General features: G+C 39.1%; 2 protein-coding genes across 2 annotated transcripts; one reads left to right on the top strand and one right to left on the bottom strand.

Annotated features, from left to right (window-relative positions):
* Nucleotides 1-8,659: 8,659 nt before the first annotated feature.
* On the top strand, nt 8,660-10,990 carry trmt9b (tRNA methyltransferase 9B; the record flags this gene model as incomplete). The annotated part of the gene is made up of 3 exons (XM_083887373.1): nt 8,660-8,816; nt 8,895-9,068; nt 9,996-10,990. 3 exons carry the CDS (start codon nt 8,660-8,662, stop codon nt 10,988-10,990), a joined length of 1,326 nt encoding a protein of 441 aa, XP_083743499.1.
* A 3,032-nt stretch (nt 10,991-14,022) lies between these two features.
* On the bottom strand, nt 14,023-23,186 carry hdac12 (histone deacetylase 12; the record flags this gene model as incomplete). Its single annotated transcript, XM_083887082.1, is given in 8 exon segments — nt 14,023-14,053; nt 14,124-14,310; nt 14,379-14,415; nt 14,419-14,495; nt 14,739-14,751; nt 14,753-14,890; nt 15,731-15,846; nt 23,099-23,186. Coding segments are annotated over 8 exon segments (687 nt in total).
* Between the last annotated feature and the right edge of the window lie 1,416 nt (nt 23,187-24,602).

The raw sequence follows: 24,602 nt of genomic DNA, 5'->3' as shown, positions 1-24,602 counted from the left end.
GTGTGTGTGTGAGACAGAGGATGAGCAAATATTGACTCTAGTGTAGCAGTTGTTTCTGTGTGTGAAGCTTAATTCATATTCAGATTCATTTAAAATCTCCCAAAATAAATCGATTTCTGTTTTTTTTCCGAATAATCTAATCTAGATTTGAATGTAATCAACTTTAAATCGTTGTTTATGGAACATAAATGGAAATATAAATCAAATAGATTTGACAAAACCCCACTTAGCCTCTAGTTTGTCATGATTAGCATCAAACTATAAAAGATAATTGTATAATTCAATATTTCACAAACATAACAAAACAAGATCACTGTCATAATCCAGTGATGAACCAGAAACCACATTTGTCTTTTGTCCGTACTTTGGGTCTATTACGTCTATAGCGATAACGCAAGAAATTGTGCAATACCACCAGAAACCTTGGGGGCAGTATAGAGTCAGTGGTCCCCAGTCTGTATTTCACCGATCTGTTGTACGAACTTCTCATTACGTAACTCTGAGACCGTTTGCGATATCGAGAGAATTCCAAAACTAAGGACTGTCGACCTGGTCCAGGGTGTGATCCACGCCTTTCGCCCTTTGTCGGCTGAGATTGGCACAGCGCCCCCCTGTGGAGAGCCTCATGTGGAGGATAAAAGCAGTTGTAGATGGATGGATGGATACTGGAAAGCAGGGAAATAGAGTTCTGCGCCCATATACTTGTTATTCCTGCTGTCAGTTATATATGTATAAATATATATATGTACATATATGTGTATGTATATATACTAGAGGTGGGCACTAGGTTAACGCACATTAACTTAGTGCATGATGCCGTTTCCATGACGACTGACCGGAAAAAGATGCGCGTGACGTCATGTTTACGTGCCGTGACACCACAGTCCAGCAGTTAGCGCCATTAGCTGCGTTAGCGCCTTTAGCACTGGTTAGCGCGCCTACAGTTGAACTGGAGCGCTCTGTTTTATTAAAGTAAAAGAGCAGCGCTACAAATAACCAGTGCATCTGTGTACTGTGTATGTGTGTCTGTTTTTAAAGTTTAGCGTTACTTTAGAGCAGGGGTCACCAACGTGGTGCCCGCGGGCACCTGGTAGCCCGCGGGCAGCCAATACGGTGCCCGCGGGCTCACTTCACTTCACCTCACTTGCATGTATCCGTATGATCGCTCAGTAAAATATCTTTGATATTGTTTATAAAAACTGGTAATCATTAGGAGTAAGCACTGGAATGAATGTGTATGCAGTTGATTGCATAATATTAATCATTTAAATGGTAAACAAAATTTTTTTTTAATGTGGTAGCCCTCCATATTATTTTTTACCCTTAAGGTAGCTCTCATCTCAAAAAGGTTGGTGACCCCTGATTTAGAGACACATTTTAACAATCAGGAGTCACGTAAACATGACGTCACGCGCGTCTTTTTCGTCACAGAAACGTCGTCATGCTTTAACGCGCGTTAACGTTGGCGCCGTTAACTGCTGTAAATGTATATATCAGTGGTGGGTTATGGGTTAGGGTTAGACGTCACGCACATATTGTAAACCGCCGCTAACGCGGGAAAGTACCCATTACTAATATATATATATAGTATGGTTTGGGGAATATTACGCTAGCGACATGGGTACTTGTTTTACCGCGGGGACGTGAAACGTGGTTAATGTGACCCTGAGCCCTTCAGTGTCCAGATTTCTTACACACTGGACTGTTTAAGAACAACAACACATTGTCGTTCGTATGTCGCTCTGAACACATACTTTTATTTATACAGGATTTTATTGGTTTGTTTGAAGATGAAGCTGCAGATCATGACACTTCTTCAGGTCGTCCTCGCGTCCTGTCAAAGTAACACTAAGTGTAACAAAGTCAATTTCATTATTCGCAATTATTATTTGGGAAATACATGCAGTACACTGTTGTATCTCATTGTTTCACTGTGGTATTTATACACAGTAAAGCTGAATTTAACGTTGAGTGTCGTCAAGACTTAATTAGTGAAATTTGACTTCTCGTCTTAAACCAACAGTCTCAAATGGCGTGTTTCCATCATGGCACAGTATGGTTTGGAATGGTAAAGCCCTTGAGTTTCAACTTGGAACAGTCCAGGTGTGAGCTGTGCCTCACGGCCGCGTCAGTGACGTATGTAGCGTGACGTTGTACCCGCAACCCGACAACGAAATCAGACACAACAGACAACGATGTAGGACGTCCACGTCCAGCAGCTCGTTTGTCTTCTCAGTTTGTGGCCGTGTCTCAACAAGACGCCCAATCAGCTGACTGTCGTGAGTCTAGCTCCACCCCTGCTGTACCATACAGGGGGCCGGTCAACTTTCTGAGAGTTTGAAACGTCAACGGAATTGGTGATAAATCGACGCTTGTGGTGACACTGAACACTGAACAGTGGTCGTCTGTGATTAGTGTCCAGTTTAACATGGAAAACAGTTCTTCTTTAGCGACAGAACGTCCCAGAAGTCGTGTCCGTTAATTCACGCAAAGCTTTGATCTTGGGTCGTCGGGATAAGGTTTTGTAAACAGAAACCAAAAAAATTTAGCGACGCATATTTGACCTGCGAAAATAACATTTTCTAGTATATTACCCTGCAGCAGTGTGAGAGGGGGGGGATTCTAAGTTTAGCAAACAACCTCTCGCCGCATGTTGATGTTGAGTCATTAACCGAAGCTTTGCATGATGGGTAAAAAAAGCCCTGATTGGCTGTGGTTTCCCTGTGTTTCCCAGCAGTGTGTTAAAGGCAGAATGACTGTGCAGATCTGTCTCACCGCTAATCTCATCATAGCATCACTGAGGTCTGACCTGAAGACTCTGATATCAGCAACGTTCAGAAACATTAGCTTTGAAGTTAGACACGTGTGGAATAATGATGGGATTTTGATGAAGATACGACGAAGGTGCGAAGATTAGACCGAACGCAAAAAGAGACGAGAAACAGATTTTTTATCCATTTTTTGGACACTGTCTCTTCATCCTCTGACTTGATTGTAGCATCTGTTGTCAGAGTCAGTGCTCTAAGCCTCCCCCCCTCCCCCCCTCCCCCCCCCCCAGCTGCAGGTTACGTAATCTCATCCGAGGACGACCACAGTTGAGTGAGCAGACGTAGTAACTCAGGCTGAACAGAGACAACACTGTGTCAGGTCCTTAAGCCACTGTTTGTGTTTTCCTTCCACTCGACTGGAAGATGATGATGAACAGAAGAAAACTGCTCAGTACATTTATAGATTCATGTAACGACATAATCTTACAAAAACAATACACAGATTTCATGACGACAGAACTTTTCTTCGCACACAACTAAAGAAAAAATTTAATCGTCTATGCATTGGAATATTTAATGCACATGAGAGCTAGTGAAAATAATGCAGGGTACATGGCATGTTGCGCTAACGGGAACAGCTAACGAGATGCATTCAAAGACCCTGTTCAATTTCATCACCTCTGTTGAGTCCATAGTGATCGATTACTAAATCAACCATTTTGATAATTGATTCATTGGTTTGAGCGTGTTTTTTTGTTTTGTTTTTTTCTAATAATTAAAACAATTTTCAGTGAATATTTCCTTTTTTTATGCTCCATATAAAAGAAGAATTATTAAAACTGAATCAAGACATTTGAGAACATCATCATTTCAAGATTTGAAAAACACAAATCAACCTTTTTCTGACATTTTACGGACAAAACAAGTGCTTGATTATCTTTGACCTTGTGATAATAGATGCAAGTTATTTAGACACTGAAGTAGAAAGATTTGTCTTTATTGATGCAAATATTGATTGAACATTTGTTTTGAATATTTTTAATATACAGCGACTAGTCAAAGTAAAACCCTATATTTTTTGGACAAAACAATACTTTTGGGATCATTTTCCAACATTTTCTAACATTAGAAACAACATTATTTGACAGAGTCTGTTCTTGCACAATGAGAATCAATCACTTTGTCCACAGACGTATTAGCATTTGGTGCAGGTTTGTTGTTGTTTGTTTCTCATGTTGTTGTTAATATCCTGTGGTAAATGCTGCTGCTAGAGCTCCTGCACACAAAATGGACGCCACTGAACGTTACAGCCAAGGACAGGACGTATCAGCTTAATGTCTGTTAAGAGCGGTGAAAGGGGAAGTGTGTGTGTGTGTGTGTGTGTGTGTGTGTGTGTGTGTGTGTGTGTGTGTGTGTGTGTGTGTGTGTGTGATAGCCTTCCATCTGGTTAACATCAGCAAAGTGCTTGCCATCATTACATCAGTGTTTTTTTTTTATTGCTCTGATTTATATTCATGGCCGCGACCAATAATTATTTTCATAATCAATTGTGTTTGTTTCATTTCAATAATCCAGTGACGTTCACATGATCTTTAACGTCGTCGTGTCACAAACCAGGACGGGGAGGAAAAAACTGATCAATCACCACTGAGTCTCGGAAATTGTTGTTTTATTTCCCGTTAAATATGTAAAAGTGTGTCCTGACAGATAACCACAGCGTTACAATAGCAATGATGCACATTTTTTTGACTGTATTTTGAACATGGATTGTGAGGAGAGTCATAGCAGATCTGCAGAGACTGTGAGCAGCATCCTCACAAACAGAGATGACTGCAGCGGGAGCTGTGAAAACCAGATATAACACACACACAATAGCACAATTATATAATCCCCGCTCTTGCAGTTCAGTCTGGCGTTTTGTTCCATTATTTGGAAAATACTGTGGGTTCAGGTTGAAGAGATATCTGCTCCTGTAACAGCCTGAATTTCAGGGGAAAATTGGACGGTCGTTGTGGATGAAAATTATCCCGAGAACATGAGCTGTAATCGTCGGTGATGCTGAATGTATTATTATTATTATTATTATTATTATTATTATTATTGTTATTATTACAGCGTATAAAAGACTGTGGTTAAAAGTAGACGCAGTCGCTTCTTCTACAAAAGAACTCCTGTTTTGAAGTTTTTGGTTTCCAACCATTTATTTTCCTCTAAATTGAAACATAATCAATACAAATCATATTCTGTTGAAGAAGAACTAAAATTAGTGATTGAGACTTTTTACTCTTCAGGAAAATGTTTACTAATGGTATAATTTATAGAAGAAGTAGAGATTCTTTTCCTTTCCCTTCTACACTGATGATACTGTAACAGCTAACAAAGTCTAATCTGATTAATGTGTCGATTATATTCTCGACTACTTGTTTGTTTGGTCCCTAAAATATCAGAAAATATTGGAAAAATGTCAGTCTGTGTTTCTCAAACCTGGAAAAGACGATGTTCTCAAACGTGTTGTTTTGTCGTCAAACCAAAATCAATCAGTTTTAAGGATTTATTTCTTATATGGAGCAAAGAAACCAGAAAATATTCACATTTAAGAAGCTGAAAAATCACAAAAACTGATTAATTATTATTAATTAATCGATTGCCAAAATAGTTGACGATTAACTTAGTCATTGATTAATAATCGAATACTTGTTGCAGCCCTACTTTAATGCTTTTGATAGAAAACATGAAGAAGAAAATGGTTTCTCATCTGTAAATTGTTCTTATTGTTCTTTACCACAACAACAACAAGGTCAGTGTTGTCGGAGAGAGATTTTAACAAGAAATTGTCAAAAGATTGAGTTGTTATCTACATTTAAAGAGGTCGTTTGACCAAGAATCTCTGGAGACGACGTCACAGTAAAGTTAGTAGTTTCATATACAGACTTTTTAAATGATTGAATAAAGTTTGCTCTGACGCTCATTTTGTTTATTGTATGTTTGTACGGCGCCGTCTGCACCGCCATGAAGATGAGGATAATTAGGTTCACACACACCCTTCTCTCAGTATTATGTATCCAGCAAAGCAATGTCTCCATTTAATGTGTGTGTGTGTGTGTGTGTGTGTGTGTGTGTGTGTGTGTGTGTGTGTGTGTGTGTGTGTGTGTACTTAACAACAAACATTAGCCTGCACCTTATTTTTCTCATCAATTGTTTACACAAGTATGAACGTACAGTATTTCAACACTAAACGTGCACTAGAACGTAGATTAGCACGTTTCACTAGTTTGTTCAGAATCAGCCGTTCATCATGGACGACGGATCGCTTACGTGATTTTCATATTCCCGAAGCAGCCTCCGCATTAAAACCACTTAAAGCTCAGCTTCTGCTGTTCTCTGCAACAGTGGTTCCTTGAACTTGGCCACAGAGACACTTTTTAATGGTACGAGGCAGCAGAAGCACACCGCGCGAGTAAAGAGAGACAGAGACTGAAAACACAGAGATAATCCTCAGGAAAAACGTTTCCTGGAAGATTTTACTGTTATAAACAAACCTGGTCGTGAAATAGAAGTTCATTTTCTATACATTTTAATCACAATCACCAAAGTTCTGGTGAAGATTTGGAAACAGGTGTGTTTTATATGAGCAACATTTACTGTTCTTAATATGTGTATTTTAAAGGTGCCATATGTAAGAATGTGGCCAAAAACAGTTACTACATTCAAATTCAAAATACCGAGGTCTTTTAGGTTTGGTTTTCTGACGTAACTGGCAAACCGTGGTTGCTCGGCAGCTGAGACTGTACTGACTGCAATGATTGGTAGACGGCAGTAGGTGGCGCCACATGCCAAAACATGATTTAAAAACATAAACATGATTTACAGTCTGCAAAATATTTTTTTTAATGCAAATATTTTGTCTGTACTGTTGTTGTTGGTGAGTTCAGTTTGTTATATGAACATTATTCCTGAGTCTCTGTGACATATTAGGAGGATTTTATCATTTATTACATAATGCACCTTTAACTTTTACTGCCTCTACTGTGCTGCTTTTCTCCCCTGTAAAAGACATCCATTTTTCCATAGGATTAACCAGGTTAAATCAAGGCTAAATAGATCAAATAAACTGAACTATGTCCAATTTTATACATAATCTTTGGAGAAGAAAATAAAAAACCAGAGTCAGTCTGTCGTCCATATATCCAGTCTATGTCCTGTGTCTCGTATAAATGAGGAACTTCACTTGTTTGTTTTGCATCTTGTTGCAAAAAAAAAAGATTTATGAATAGACCTTTAGCTCCTGTGTTACCATGGAGAAATAAACAACAATTGGACAGAGCTTTAATTTATAATCCCTGCTGTGTTTTTACAGAAGGACATTGATGAAAAAATGAAACCTGATGTGTTGTATTCACGGAGCTTAACTGTGCTCTCAGAGGAGGGAGGTGACAAGTGAGGTCCTTCAAATATAGAGCAGGGGGTTAGGTGTTAAATTACCTCTACTGCCTGACAGATGTGTGTGTGTGTGTGTGTGTGTGTGTGTGTGTGTGTGTGTGTGTGTGTGTGTGTGTGTGTGTGTGTGTGTGTGTGTGTGTGTGTGTGTGTGTGTGTGTGTTCTTGTTCTTTCGGCATACTGAGGACCAGTGAGGGTTTTGAACCAACAAAGTGAGGTCAATTTTACGGAGTGAGGACATTTTGGCCGGTCCTCACTTTGTTTTCATTGAAATCACTTCCCTAGGTTGCTATAACATGTTATACTCAATTTGTCCAAATTTTTTCCCCACATTTTGGACGACATAGTATAGTATGAGGTTTTTGTCAAATTTTGGACCAAAAATTTTGGGTCAAATTTTTTTTTCAAATTTTGGACGACAGTATAGTATGACGTTTGTCAAATTTTGGACCAAAATTTTTTTGTCAAATTGTGGACCAAAAATTTTTTTAATCAAATTCTGGACCAATTTTTTTTTGTCAAATCTTTTTTTGTCAAATCTTTTTTTGTCAAATTTTGGACCAACATTTTTTTTGTCAAATTTTGGACCAACATTTTTTTGGTCAAATTTTGGACCAACATTTTTTTGTCAAAGATTTGTTGAAATTTAAAAAAAAAAAAAAATAAGTATGATGTTTTAGTCAAATTTTGGACCAGAAACTCTTGGTCAAATTTTGGACCAAAATCTTTTGGTCAAATTGTGGACCAACATTTTTTTTAATCAAATTTTGGACCAAAATGTTTTTGGTCAAATTTTGCACCAACATTTTTTTGTCAAAGATTTGTTAAAATTAAAAAAAAAAAAAATAAGTATGTTTTTTTGGTCAAATTTTGGACCAAAATATTTTGGTAAAAAAATTTTTTTTAATTTTGGTTGACATGTTTTTGTAAAATATTGGACCAAAAAATAATAATAATAAAAAAAAGAAATGTTTTCCAGCCCTTTTTGCTCTAGGGCTCCACCTGCAAACATTTTATGGTACTGCAACCAGTAGTTCTTTACAGATGTCATTCATGAAGTAGATATTTGTAATTGTGTTGATTTATAAAGTGGAAATGCTGGTCCTCACTTTGTCAGCAACCCAGTCCTCAGTATGCAGCAAGTACAAGAATGTGTGTGTGTGTGTGTGTGTGTGTGTGTGTGTGTGTGTGTGTGTGTGTGTGTGTGTGTGTGTGTGTGTGTGTGTGTGTGTGGTGATTACGCTCTCCACCTGACCTTCACAAACACGTAAAAGCTGCAGAGAGAAAGACCTCAGTGTGGAGGAGGCTCCACAATTTTCCATATTTGGTGGATTGATGACGCGCACGTAATTCAGGAGTGTGTGTGTGTGTGTGTGTGTGTTTTTCCCTCATCCAGGCGTGATGATGATGATGATGATGATGATGATGTGAGGCCGCTGCACGAGGACAAACCATGATGGAGGAGGCTGCCAGTCAGCTGGAGAGAGCACACGTGCACAGCGTCTACGACAAGATCGCTCCGTATTTCAACGACAGTCGATACAAAGCTTGGCCCAAAGTACGACAGTTTCTGCTCGACCTGGAGTTCGGGAGCATCGTCGCTGACGTCGGTGAGTGACGTCAAAACAGAACTGTTAGGACACAGATCTGCTCAGGTGTGTTGTAGCTCACGGTCTCGGTCTCGACAGGTTGTGGCAATGGCAAGTATCTCCACATCAACAAGGAGGTGTTCAAGCTGGGGTGCGACGTCTGTCGCCCCCTGGTGGACTTCGCCTGGAGCCAAGGACACGAGGTCCAGATGTGTGATGGACTGCAGTTGCCTTACAGAGACGGCTGCTTCGACGCCGTGCTTTCCATCGCAGGTACGTGACCCTTAAAAACTGACTTTGACACAGTTTGTAGAGTCTCGACGTCTTCACTCTCCTGAACCAAACCTCAGAGAGAAAATCAAAATTTTTACTTCACAACAAACAGGAGAGTTTCATCCAGTCCTGCCTCATCTTTGAGTTCATAGGTGTTATTTATCTAACTTTGGTGTTTGTAATCGTCTGTTCACATGTACCAAAGTGGCACAAAATGAGCAAAGGCTGATTGTTTCAGCTTCTTAGATGTGAATATTTTCTTAGTTTCTTTGCTCCACAAAACAAAGAAATCATTAAAACTGAATCATTTTTGTTTGTGGACAAAACATTCAAGGACATCTTCATTTCCAGGTTTGACAAACACTGATCAATGTTTTTTTTAACATTTTCTGACATTTTATGGACCAAACGATTCATCGATTAATGGAGAAAATAATCAACAGATTCATTGATTATGAAAATAATCATTAGTTGCAGCTCTAGTTGCAGCAGTAAAGCAGCAGCTTCTGTGTCTCCACGTGCTAAAAATGCTGATTTTCTCAATGGACTTTAGTGCAGAAGAGTTTCCTGTTTCCAGTTGAGAGAAAGGGAGTAAACATCCTGAAATGTTCATTTAAGGTTTGGTTTTACTCCCGTCATATGTTTGAATACCAACTAATGCAGCTGCCATTTGGGTCTCATATTAAATGAACTGCCAATAATGATAAACATCAGCTGTGGATGAGCTGGTGTTGTTGCTATGACAACTGAGTGAACTGACTTTGTCCTCTAACAAAAGACTGTAATCAGGAACATAAAAAGGACAGTAGACACTCACTCCTCTAATTGATATCTCGGTGTATCCAGTGCTCTTAATGACACGCCGTCATAATTAAATCAATGTCTGCTCTGCTCATCTGAAAAACTCATTTTTTTTTTTCGTCACAGTCATCCATCACTTGTCCACCAAAGAGCGACGTATCCGAGCAATAAGGGAGATGACTCGCAGCCTGCGCGTGGGCGGACGCATCATGATCTACGTGTGGGCCATGGAACAGAAGCGCCGCAAGTTCGAGAAGCAGGACATCTTCGTTCCCTGGAACCCGAACCCTGAGTTCACCTCTGAGCACGGCAAGAGCAGGAGGAGAGCGGCGGCGCAGAGCGCGAGCGAAGCCCTGGACAACGGCGACAAGCACAGGAAGGTTCGAAGCACATCGTCCGTCGCCGACGAGGAAGACCCGACCTGCAGCGCGCCGCGGCAGCAGAGGACGCAGAGACTCTGGTTCTTCTCCAGGTCTCTGGATTCGGTCTTCGACTTCGGCAACTTGACCATCTCGCGCTCGTCCTCCAGAGACATGAGCACTTTATCGTCGCCCACCGGCGAGAGCGAGGGCGGCAAGTCGAGCCGGAGCGTGAGAGGACGGGGACTCATCAAGCAGGTGTCCAGCTTCTTCTCTCCTCCGTCTGTCATCGGCTCAGAGGAGGAGGAGGAGGACGTCTTCGACGCGGTCACAGATCTGCACAAGGGACACAATTACGGCGGCGACAATAACAACCTCGACAACAACAACGGCAGCGGCACAGAAAACCAGGGCGTCTCGGTGTCTCTGGCCCAGGAGTGCAGCTCCCTGGCTCTGCCGGACCTGGTGCCTTTCCAGAAGGAACATCTGAAGCAGTCGGGAGGTGAAAGTGAAGGAAGAGAGCGGCAGCAGCAGCAGCAGCAGCAGCAGCAGCAGCAGCAGCAGCAGCAGCAGCAGCAGCAGGAAAGCACAAAGAGTCCTCAGGTGGACGCCTCCTGTCTGAGGTACTACCACGTCTTCAGGGAGGGTGAACTGGCTGAGCTGATCCAGAACCATGTGGAGGAGCTTCACGTCACACACACCTACTTCGATCACGCCAACTGGTGTGTGGTGGCAGAGAAAGTCCAGTTGTGGAAAATATGACATTGTTCCTTCTTTTTTATTTATTTATTTTTATTTGTTTTAATGTGCATCAACTCTGCCTCTTTTGTTACTGAAGAGAGTGTGAAGATGGGTTAGGGTTAGGGTTAGCTGTTTAACTGTTTAACACTAAAGTAAACCGCTGAAAATGGTGGTATTTTTAAAGCAGGATCACAGCAGTAGAGATGTTCGACACCAGGTGATGAATCCTCTTTACTTTCAAGAGCCATTTAATTTTTTTTTTACAACACCTTTGACGGACCATAGTGCTATTATTATTATTATTATTATAATTATCCCTGTGTACTCTGACCTACCTGAAGTCACATGACGACGCAGCTGCTCAATGATCTCGTGCTTCAGGTTTTTTTATTTTTGAAACAGTTCAGCGAGTATTTTCAGTTGCTTTTGTTTACTTTTTGTTGTTGTCCTGAAACCTCTCTGTAAAACAGGCCACGGGGAGTTAGTTTTACATATTCAAACATCACAGCAACATGTTTTTTTTCTCTTCAGGAACAGGAAAATTAACTCGTTTTAGCTTCTCTTTTTTTTAGCGCTGCATTAGTGGATGATTTTATGTTAATTGTTTTGCATTTCAGTTTTTTTCTGGAAGATATCATGTGGGCCAGAAGTTCTCCACCATTTTTTATCTACTTATTATTTATTTTATTGGAGAAAATTCCGTGTATATGATTCAGTGACATCTAACTGTGAAGTTCCTTCCCCTCAACATAAAGACATGTCCTCCTCTCTAGGGTCAGCGTTTTTGTCCCATGGTGGACAATCCCTTTGAGGTTGATTTTATAAGCTCCCAGTGTGTGAAAATTAGCGACATCTAGTGGTGAAACTGTAGATTGCAGCGTCTTCCAGTTCAAGAAGCAAACTCCCATTTCAAAGCAGCAAAATTTGAAAGAAATGAAGAAGAAATTGAATGAAAACGTTACACTTTTTAGTTTTAGGTGATAACATGTTCATGATGTTCCAGTTTTCACTGATAGATCTCACTGAATCCTTTACACCAGACCTTTTATTGCACTGATTTTACTCTTCGTCTGCCTGTTTTTTTTTACACGTGTACAACTCTGACTTAAATCTGTCCGTTTTTATACTGTTGGCGGAAGTGAATTTGTCATGGATGAAGTCGAATACACAGATACGATACCGGCATTTAAACGGGGTTGTACCTATGTTCCCTGGGTCCTATGTTCCCCGTTTTTCCCAAAAAAGGTCCTATGTTCCCCACTTTGTATGTGACAGGGGAACATGGGACCCTTTTTTTGAAAAAGGGTAGGGTTAGGGTTAGAGAAAGGGTCCTATGTTCCCCGGTCACATACAAAGCGGGGAACATAGATACGGTCCCCATTTAAACCACGGCGATATCAACAACTCTAACGCTAACCACCGACGGAAATTACAAGCTAATTTCGACAACATCAAATTAGTGCGTTAACACGCGACACGTTTTCATGACGACTGACTGGGAGAAGACGTGCATGATTGTCATGTTTACGTGCCGCGACACCGGAGTCCAGGCACTGTTTACCAGTTAGCCCCATTAGCTCCTTTTAGCACCGCTAGCGTTAGCCTACAGTTGAACTGGAGCGGTCTGTTTATTAAACGAAAAGAGCAGCGCTACAAATAACCAGCGTATCTGTGTACTGTGTATGTGTGCCTCTGTTTTTAAAGGTTAGCTTTACTTTACACACTCATTTTAACAATCAGGAGTCACGTAAACATGACGTCACGCGCGTATTTTTCCGATCAGTTGTCATGGAAACGCACCGTGCGTTAATGTTGACGTCGTTAAACACCATTGACGCATTGTGCGATGTACAGGATGTTCGGATTGTATCTGACTTTGCGTTTTTTGTTTCTGGTCATTTTGACCAGTATCAGATACTAAGTATTATATCGGCTCATCCCTATAAACACTATTATTATACAGTTAAGAAAACAACAACAACTCTAATATGTGCAGAATATCTTCCAAAAACCATTTGTGTCTTTAGCGTGTGTGTGTTTTCTTCAAAGAACGTTGTTTTGTTTTTACATCCGTAAACTGTTGTGTATTTGTCTCGTAACAAGCAGATTGTGCCACTGGTGTGTTTCAACAAATCAACCTCCTCCTCCTCCTCCTCCTCCTCTTCCTCCTCCTCTTCCTCATCCTCTTCCTCATCCTCCTCCTCCTCGTCCTCGTCCTACTGTGATTGAATTGATTGCACTGTAACACAAAGTCTCCACGTCGCAGCTGGATGTCAGTCATTGACAGACGGACAGATGGATACGCTGGAGGTAAAAAAAAAAACTTGAAAAAACACAATGATTTGTGTCTTTTCTGCCACGGACATCACAACAGTGTGTTTGTTCACTTGTACGTTCATGTCTTACGATGATAAATGTCTTTAAATGAGTTTAAATGTGTCTTCTTTTTTTTTCCTTGAGTAAATATTTTCATTCATGTGTGTTTTTGTGTCCATTAGAATTTGGTAAGATTGACACTTTAACCCTTATTTAGATTTTATAGCTGTAAAATTGTCCAAAAAAATTGTTCAATGAGTTTTTCCGCTTCTTCCCTTTTCTCAGTTATTATTCAGCCGTTTAGAAATGACATCACAAACGTGTGACGCGCTGGTGAACCTCGTCTGTGATTGGACACTCGCTCCGCGGAAGTCCAGAGAGGTTACCGTAATGACAAGTATATGCGCGCAATGTTCTATTTCTCTGCTTTTTCTAGAATTTTCTAGAGATCACAAACAGTGTAGGAGTGCACAGAAGTGTTAAAAACAGAATATTTTATTTATATAATACAGTTACAGAGTTCCAACAGTATCTTGATGAGGTTTGTCAGTTGAGTTGGTTTAATCACAAACTATTTACCAAATTACAATAACCTGAGTGTAAGAAATACATCATTTGTCAATAACATACACAACTATACAAGAACATGCAACCAGATCATTATTTACTTTTTCCAAACACCACCATTGGCGTTGGCTCCTAAATATTAGGAGTTGCCCTTTAAGGATGGTCTTGAGTCAAGTGTTAGAGTCCATGCTCCCTCTATACCTGCAATAAGGATAAAACACGTCGAGTTAAAAGAAGTATTTCCAAAATAATTAAAACTCCCACGACTCACCTGTGGGTCCCGACCCAGGCTTTGAGAACCACTTTCCTGTTTCCTTTGACCTGAGTTGCTGCTCTGTGGACGATGGAGTGTCTGAGCGCCAGTTTGTCGATGTCTCGCGAGTATCCTCCTCCTCCTCCTCCGATGACGCCTCTGTTCACCACCGTCCTCATCACGTACAGATCTGTCGCGTTCAAGCCTTAAATAAACGAGACGGTTAAAACGGGACATTTATCACAAAGATACTCACGAAATGTTATCGTTCACATCGATCAGTGAGACGCAGATTCACGAGCTCGTCGTCTTAGTGAAGGTCGACTCCTGCGTCGTACAGAACCAGATCTGGACGGAAAGTGCCGAACAGCCGAGGGAGATGAGCTTCCACTGTAGAGTCCATTCATATGAAGTAGTGTTTAAATCAACATATTTATAATATAACGTATTTAGACATCGACTGGAAGAAAAACGTCATGTATTCATGTACCAAAAAATGTTGTTCAGCGTGAAACGGTGGTTGTCTAATCACCTAAATTTAACAAACTGGACCTTTAAACAAAAGAATCTCTGCATTGAAACACATCACATGTATTATTATTGTTATTATTATTATGGTCTGTGTTAACTTGCCGGTGCAGAGGTAACTCCTTGTCTTCCAGTCCGTCCTCGACGCTCACATCAAGGTCACTCTGTTGTTTACGGAGGGGGAAGTTTTTCCCACAATGCACCGAGAACGTGAACACGTGCGGCTCCTCTTTAAATATAAAAGTGGTGCCGTCGCCCTGTTGGAGACAAAAGGAAATTACACTATTGATGACGAAAAGCTGCACAGTATTCATTCATCGGCAATAAACGCAGATTTTTTAACTAGTTTTGTTTAGAAAACCCCGAAAGTGCCAGTTTTTTTTTATACTTGTCAGCACAACCTAGTGGTTGTTTTCTGTACAACACCTGCTGAGCATCACATGACCCACACCACACCCCAACAATTTTAAATGAAGGCAGGTGTGCAGATCCTTTGTCCAGAGGAAGTGAAGAGGTCATGAAAAGAGTCTTCAATCGAAAATAACACGTAAATTCGTCAAAGTCATTTAATTTTAATTGTATTTAATTTAGCTTCACTGACTCAGGACATGAATCAACATCCAAACAGCATCTGTGGAACTATGTGAGTAACAGTGTGTTGATCATGGTTCAAATCAAAATCAACAGTTTAAGGTTTAATTGTTTAATTTTCTATTGTCAGGCCTCCAAAAATCACAACGGCTAATTTAGTCAATTAAATACTTCGTAATCGTCAGATTTTTAAACGTGATCAGGTTTTTCTACTCGTCAATGATTCATCGTGAACTGGAATATCTTCAGTTTGTGATCATTTGAGAAACTGTTTAAAAGGCAAAACTAAAGAAATTAACGAGAAATCAACAGATTAATTGAATGAAAACAATCACTAACACATGGAAACAATATCTTTAGGTTCTCGTCGTCTTGTCTCTAATCTTAACTTTTTAACTGAAGCTTGACATAAATAAATGTCATATACAGTATCATGTTTTCCTAACATCGTTCAGCCTCAGTAACGTGTCGTTAAAGAAATAAAGTGTAAACTGTCACTTGATGACGATCAGGACTTTCCTCTTTGGTGAAGAGTTGTTGTTCAGGACCCATTTGGCCTCAACCACCAAATGATTGAGGCAGAATCCTGAGTAGTAGTTTGTAAAAGCGTGATGAGTTCGTCCTGATGCAGCTCAGACCTCTGCAGAACCACATCAGAACCACATCAGCAGCTAGAACAGTTCCACATGTCCTCAAACACAACACTGGGAGGTTCAGGTTGGATTCCCAGGTCGGATCAAGGCCTGAGATGAACCCCCATTTAACCTGAGTGCTGCCCACTACTGGTGAGAAATAAGTACTAGCAGTTTCTCTGGAATTTTGAGTCACAGCAGAAGTACTACTTATTTCTGTGTACTTGTAGGTAGTAGCAGTAACTGTAGTACTACTTGTTAATCGTACTTCCTAGTTTTTGTGTAATAGCAGCAGCAGTATTTGTAGTATTATTAGCAGTGACATTAGTTGTGGTACTTGTAATCTTTGTCACTTCTGCGAAATTATGAGTAGTTGTAGTAGTAGAGGTGGTAGTGGTACAACTTGGTATCTCCCTCACCTGTTTCTGTTTGACTGAGAGTAGTAGTAGTACCCGTAATAGTGGTAACAGTAGAGATAGTTGTACTACGTTTTATCTGAATCACCTGTTTCTCTGCCATTGTCAGTAGCAGTGACAGAAGTAGTAGTACTACATGTTAATCTTACCTGGTTTTGTGTACTTTTGAATACCAGCAGAAGTAGAAGTAACAGTAACAGTAGAAGTAGTACTTGTATTAGAAGTGGTACCTGTAATCTTACAGCAGCAATATGAGCAGTAACAGTGGTAGTAGTAGTACTCTAGTGGCAGTATTAGTAGTAGCAGTGGTACTATTGGTGGCAGTAACAGTATTAGTAGTAAGTAGTAGTACTTCTCAAGCTACCCAACTGTGCACTTCTGAAAATAGTTGGGTTGTGTTTTTTCCACCCACATTTATATGACCTGCAGGGGGCGCTGTGTCAACACTATGAGTTTTTTCATCACAGTCGCATCATGCAACAGTTTTGTGTAAATGTATGAATTTATCCTTCGTCTCCTCCTCACTTGTCTCATATCACTTCACTCCAGGACAAACTCGTCTTCCTTTGCTTTTTCTCGATGACTTTCTCGTGTATGAAGTTGTTCAGATATTCTTCAGTGTGAACACGGTGCAGTAAATCTACAGAGGTTATTTCAGGGAAGAAACAAAATGACTGTCTTCAACTTTTTACTTTGTTTACATGTTTACACAACATGTTATTGCATAAAAGCTCTGGTAAAAATGATGAAATTATAACTTAATGCAGTGGTAGTAGTAGTAGTAGTAGTAGTACTTGTAATCTTATTCGCCTGTTTCCGTGTACTTATAAGTAGTGCTGGTAGTATCTGTATTGACAGTAGTACTTGTAGTCTTCCTGGCCTCTTTCTCAGTAATTTGTGAGTAGTAGCAGTTGTTGTATATTACCATCTGTTTCTATGTAATGAGTAATAATGGTAGTAGTAGTAGTACTAATTATAGTCCTTACTCACATGTTTATTTGTGATTGCTAGTAATAGCAGTAATACTAGTAGATGGGTACTAATAGAAGTAACAGTAAAAGTATAAGTACTGGCTGTGTTGTGTAGTATTGGTAGTATCAGTAATAGTAATGTTACTAATAGTCCTTCTGTTTCTGTGCAATTTTGAGCATTGGCAGTAATACTACTATCATTTCTACTACTAGTAGTAGAAATGATAGTAGTATTACCATGCTGTTTTTCTGTAATTGTGTGTGGTAGCAGTAATACAAGTAGTATTCGTAGTTATTGGATTAGCGCACATAATAATCTGTGATGAATCACCGGTAAATCCGCTGTTGACGTCATTCACTGTCAGCGTTAATCTCAGTCTGTGACGTCATTATTAAACATCAGAAAAAACAAAGACTTCTTCTCTTACCGTTTCTTGGTGAAAACATCTACATGAGGAGAAAAGTGATCTAAACAAGCGAGACTTTCACAAAACATTTTATTAACATTTGTCTGATTTTAACATTAAACTTAATGACGTTCAGTGACGTAATAAAGAGAATTGTGTCAAAAGACTGTTTGTTATGAAAGAACTGAGCTGAAGGAAGTCTCTTCTGTTGTGGACCTGGCTGTTGACGGATGTCTGTGTGAGAGTGATGATGCCCCCTTCCGACGAGGAGTGGAAGTGACACCGTGTCAGTGGCTGTTTAACGCCATCTACTGACATGACGCTGCTACTGCACATCATCAAAATTATATTATAATCATCATCATCATCATATTATAATAATAATATTTTTTAACTTAAACTTAAATATATATAATATAATATGTGGTATATATATTCATATTAATATGATATATATTCATATTAATATGATATATATTAATATAATTAAAACGTAAATATATATATATTATCTAATGTAGACCAAGATAAACATTATTAAAGGTAAATTACCCCCAATGAGGCTGTGAAAGGTTCAAAAGCATTGGAAAAGTTTGAAATACATTTATAATAAATTGAATTTTAGATATAAATACAAGAAATAAAAACAACAACAAATTAATCATGAATTAATACTTTTAATTATTCTAAAATGTTTGTTTTTAAAATATACAGCAGAGGAACTGAGAAATGTATTTATATTGATTGATCATTTATCATTGAGATATATGATCATATAATTAAAAAGAAATTAATAAATACATAAATAAATAAATAAAAAGAAGGCACTTAAAAGGGGGTTTAATATTTTAACAAAACTGTTCTTTAGTAAACTCAAAAGTAGAGTTGATCTGCTCCATCACATGCAGTAACGTAGATATACAAACTAAACAAACTAAAGACTTGATTTCACTCATCTTTATTGGACTGTTTTACTTGGTTCACACACAGAGTGACTCAGAATCACTGTAGTGCTGCACGTGATGTGTGTTCACACAAACAAACAGAGCCCATCGTGTGTGTGTGTGTGTGTGTTTGTTTTGTCCAAAGGGGGAAAAAAAAGAGGTGCAGTCGTGTTTGCATCAGGTGATAGATGTACGTGTTTCTGACACATGTGTCATTTTACACAACATCAACATCACAAACCACACACATCCCTCACAACTCAGTGGAAGGAATTCAGAGGCCGATTGTGAGTGTTTGTGGAGCGTGTTAGAGCAGGTGAGGACAGAGGGGGGGGTGTTGTTGGAGGGAAATACATTTTATCTACTGTGTGTGTGTGTGTGTGTGTGTGTGTGTGTGTGTGTGTGTGTGTGTGTGTGTGTGTGTGTGTGTGTGTGTGTGTGTGTGTGTGTGTGTGTGTGTGTGTGTGTGTGTGTGTGTGTGTGTGTGTGTGTGTGTGTGTGTGTGTGTGTGTGTGTGTGTGTGTGTGTGTGTGTGTGTGTGTGTGTGTGTGTGTGTGTGTGTGTGTGTGTGTGTGTGTGTGTGTGTGTGTGTGTGTGTGTGTGTGTGTGTGTGTGTGTGTGAGAGAGAGAGACACACACACGAGACACACAAGACTGACGAGTCACACCAAAAAGTCAAACTGATTGATCTGTAAAGAGTTGCTTTTTGGGGAATTTTAATAAAGTTACCATTTAATATTGAAGAAGTTTTTGTTGGATACATTATATTCAAAGGGAATTACTTAGAAAATATATATTCACATGTTGAGATATATATTTATGTATATGTATGTATACATACATATATCAACATGTGAATTTATATTTTTATGTATATATATATTTATATATTCTTTTTTATATATATATATATATATATATATATAAACACTATCCCAATATATCAGAATATATTGTATTGGAACACATGGATACATTATATTCAAAGGGAATTACATAAGTAAATGTATAAGAAAACATAAATTCACATGTTGAGATATATATATATATATACATATGTATGTGTATATACTGTATATACATGTATGTATGTATGTATATATATATGTGTGTATATATGTATATACATATGTATATTTATGTATATATAGATATACACAGATATGTATATCTATATATATGTATATATATATATATACACGGATATGTGTATATATATATGTGTATATATATATATACACGTATATGTATATATACACATATGTATACATGTATTGTATACATATACACAAACATATATCAACATGTGCATTTATATTTTTATGTATTTATATATATAAACACTATCCCAATATTTCAGAATATATTGTATTGGAATACATACATGTCCCAAAACAAATTTGCACTATTTTCTCAACCTTTTGAGCTAAGATTTATGTGTATACGTTTTAAATAATGGAAATAAAATTAAAGTATTTATTCACCTATTAAAAAAAAAAGAAAAAATATCATATCATATATTTTTTTTAGATATCGCTGTAAAATTTGTAAAACCTTTTTTGGGAGGAAAACACTGCATTTGTATTGTACTAAATCTTGTTTACACTTCACACAACAGAATTCCTTTATTGTGACACATTAACTCACATGTCAAACTTAATTTAGCTGCTTTAACGACTAATAATGAGCAAATGTTAAATTGGTGATAAAGGTGAAGTGCAGCTCGAGAATGATAGAAACTAACCTTTGCTCACAGTTGACGACTTGTTCATCAGATAGAGACAAAGAGAATAAGTGATAACACTGAACATCTGTGGAATGTTGGGAATCTGTTGGGAACGCTGCAGAGATATTGAGTCAGACTGTGGTATTGTTGGAATGTTTTCTAATGGTGTTGTGGTGCACTCTCTATTTCTACAGTGGGACTCTGTTCGTGTTACATAAGTCAGTAAAGTTTATATATATATGGCACTTTTCACAGATAAAAATCACAAAGTTATGTACAATAAAAAAATTAAAAATACACATACTCCACAGAGATGTCATTAACCAATTAAAATCAACCAAATCAATCAAAGTAAAAGCCTGTCTAAAAAGACAGATTTTCAGCTCCTTCCTTAAAGAATAACCCCTGAAATCTATTTTTATACTGTTACACGTACTGATTTTAAAGGTCATGTGAGAAGCAACCATGAAATGTTAATAGTGAATTTTGCGATTTAGAAAAAAGCCCTCGCAACCACGGTGTTGCATAAGAATGAGTGCGCTGTTGTACCGCGTCACGGTGTGACGGTATGCCAGCTGTTCAGCTGCTGGGTGGGTGGGGGGGGGGGGGACATCATCAGCTGCCCTCTGTCCTCCATGGATGAAATTGCCAGTTCATGGTGTCTCAGCAGTGCCTTAAACAATCATGGCTGACCCATCACACACCCTGTTAATAATAGGGGTGAGAATCACAGGATATCAGTGTACGATACATGGTCCATGATGCCATTCTGTGATAATCAGTATATTGCGAGACAATCGTATATCGATACATCACGATATCATACTGAAGAAAACAAAACGTTACCGTGAAAAGTGCGGGATTTCTCTATTTATTCGCAACATGGAGAACAAAGTGCATAAAGTTTACGTATGTTTGAACGTGGATGTGACATAATGTTCTCCATCAATATTCCGCTGTAAACTCCCTCTTCTTTGGGTTATTGTTAGAAAACAGTGTCTGAGAACGTTTTTCATGATGGAGGTAAAACTGAAAAAGGATCAACGATGCATCACAGCCATAGTTGGTATAACTCAAGTGCCTTTGGTTTGCTAGCTATCTGAGACGTCTTTGTCCTGAAGACGTGTCGTCCTTAGGTGTAAAAACACAGAAAATATTCTGAAAAATTAGGAAAATTAAAGGTGCATTATGTAATAAATGATAAAATCCTCCTAATATGTCACAGAGACTCAGGAATAATGTTCATATAACAAACTGAACTCACCAACAACAACAGTACAGACTAAATATTTGCATTAAAAAATATATTTTGCAGACTGCAAATCATGTTTATGTTTGGAAATCATGTTTTTGCGTCATGTGGCGCCACCTACCGCCGTCTACCAATCATTGCAGTCAGTAGAGTCTCAGCTGCAGAGCAACCACGGGTTGCCAGTTATGTCGGAAAATAAACCTAAAAGACCTCGGTATTTTGAATTTGAATGTAGTAACAGTTTTTGGCCACATTCTTACATATGGCGCCTTTAAGTGAATAAGAACAGAAGAGCACAGAGAGCAGGACTGTAGCTAAACCTGATGTGTAAAGTATGTCGAAAATATTGTTTCTCTTGTTTGTTCAAACAAAGAAAATATGAATTTCCTCATCACTCACAGGATAACGCAGCTAAATAGCACTTTACACACACCATGTTAGCAGAGAGCAGCTAACTGTGAGTGCTGAATCAAACCAAACCTAAAAAGCTCTTCAGAAATGTCTCAACTCACGGAGAAAATGCGTTAAAATATAAGACGAGTCAAAAAAGATGAGAAAGTTGACAAACAGAACATGATGTGAAAAACCTGTGAAGATACCTTTGAACAGGGAACTTTAGCCAAGTTTAGCTAACACTCTCTCTCTCTTTGTCTCTTTTAGTTTTTGGTGAATATTAAATGTACACTATACTCTTTTCATCTCTTCTCGTGTGATAATTCTCTGTTGGTGTAAATTTACACTTTCAATCTCCGCCTCTTGCTAACACGTTAAAATGTTCAATATTTATAGAAAGTGCGGCTTATTATTTCCATATTTTGTCAATTCTGGGTTAAACCACGCTCTGCAATGTTTTAATTATGGACTGCAGCAAATGTTGCAAATGCTAAAGGTCACTGTTGTACATATTGTACATATTTTGCCTTTAAAGAGGTTTTGTGTGTGTGTAAATATCAGTTACAGGAGCAACAGCAGGAAAAGCAAATATACGGTTGATGTCTCTCTCCACCGTCTTAACAGACTCACTCTTGTTCTGCGAGGCAATAACATGTTGCATCGCTGGCAGGCAAAACCTGTGACCACACATCCACATGTTTGAGCAACAACAACAACAACAACAACAACAACAACAACAACAACAACACGCCGCCGCCAGCTCGACTCTTCAGTCTTCACCGTGCCACGATGTGATGACCTCAGGCTCTTCAGCACGTCTACTTATGTGATGCTGCTGATAAAGAGACGACAGAATGTGTTTCTGCCTCAAACACTGTAAAAAAATATATAGTTTGAACAGGAAGTGACGCCCTTTCATACATTTGTAATCTTGGGCTTCTGTTACGGAGCGAGTAGTGACGATGCAATTAACTGCTTTTTATTTACTTTAGTTTTTATTTTGGCAGTTAATTAATCATAAGCCACTCTGGTGTTTCAAGGTGATTTTGACAGAAAGCTTGAATGCAAACCTTTATCGGCCATTAGCCATATGTTAGTCTGGTTTGATTTTTGTTTTTGGCGTACATGCTGACCCTGACCCTGACCCTGACCCTGACGCTGATGCTCATCAGGAAGAAGGCGGTGGCCCTGGATGAGGTGGGAGCAAGGCATGAGCTGCATCTTCCTGATTTGGCGATGAACTGGCTAACGAACCTCGGGGCCATACCTATGTTCCCCGCTTTGTATGTGACTGGGGAACATTGTAAAATTTTTGAAAAAGGGTTCTATGTTCCCCTGTCACATACAAAGTGGGGAACATATAACCTTTTTTGGGAAAAACAGGGAACATAGGACCAGGGGAACATAGGTACAACCCCCGAACCTCTAGCTGAAAACACAAACGGAGAGTCCAAACCCGGCCTTTGTGCTAAACAAGAGGGACAGTGTAACACATGAATTCCTGCCCAACAGCGCTTGGCATTGGGCCGATACATTTGGCTGCTGGCACAACTGGCAAAAAGCTATCAGCAGCTGCAGCTGAGCACAGGACGCCACCCGTACGATTGCTTTTCGCCAAAAGACAGAGGAGAAACCGCGGCCTGGACAAAGGCAGAACAACAGGGATTCTGGCAACAGCCCTGAAGTAACAGGGAGTCTCCGTCCTCCTGTACACAGACCGAGCTTCTGTTACAGATTACATACTGTGATGCTAACGCTTTCCTACATGTAAACATTCATCGTTGTGATGAACTAGTTTGAGATATACTCATTACATAATTGTTTCTAGCGGCTCTGTGTGTCTGTTTGTACGTTTGTTTGTGTTTCCACACTTGCTGCACTTGTCACTATGACCAGCAGAGGGCGCCAGAGGAAAATGTGTTGAACCGCAGACTGAAGTATTTCCCCTCATTATTTGGATCAGACTTCATTATTCTGTAATATTTAATAATGTTTTTGTTATTTTGTTTCGTTTTCTACACACTCCGGTCAAAATTCCTCAGCTTCGCTCTGATCACAAACCCTTTAAAACACATGTTTACTCTTTGGCTTTCGACCTGTTTTTATTGTACGACTGTGCTCTTTCAAAAGTGGAAGTTCACTTAACACACGTTGGCACCACAGTTTGAGAACCATGCACTTATGTGAAGTTGTATTCACAGTATAATTTATACAGTGCAGTGTGTGTGTGTGTGTGTGTGTGTGTGTGTGTGTGTGTGTGTGTGTGTGTGTGTGTGTGTGTGTGTGTGTGTGTGTGTGTGTGTGTGTGTGTGTGTGTGTGTGTGTGTGTGTGTGTGTGTGTGTGTGTGTGTGTGTGTGTGTGTGTGTGTGTGTGTGTGTGTGTGTGTGTGTGTGTTGCATTATCTTGCACAAGCTTGTGTACATTTTTTTCTTAATTTTTTTTTAAGTCTACGACAATAACAAACCAGACAAGAATCAAAAGAGCGAGACAAATGCATTTAACTCATTAAGTTGTTACACTGAAATTCAAATTAACAGATAATATTCTCTAGCCTGGATTGTGATTAATGATCCAATGGAGAAATGTTTTTTTTGCCCTCTGGGTGCAATTCTTCAGTGAATGGTTCATGAACTGTT

The sequence above is a fragment of the Microchirus variegatus genome (genome assembly GCF_963457635.1).
Source record: "Microchirus variegatus genome assembly, chromosome: 3".
NCBI classification, from domain to species: domain Eukaryota; kingdom Metazoa; phylum Chordata; class Actinopteri; order Pleuronectiformes; family Soleidae; genus Microchirus; species Microchirus variegatus.
The sequence above is the reverse complement of the archived record's forward strand: the minus strand, read 5'-3'. Positions and strand labels throughout refer to the sequence as shown.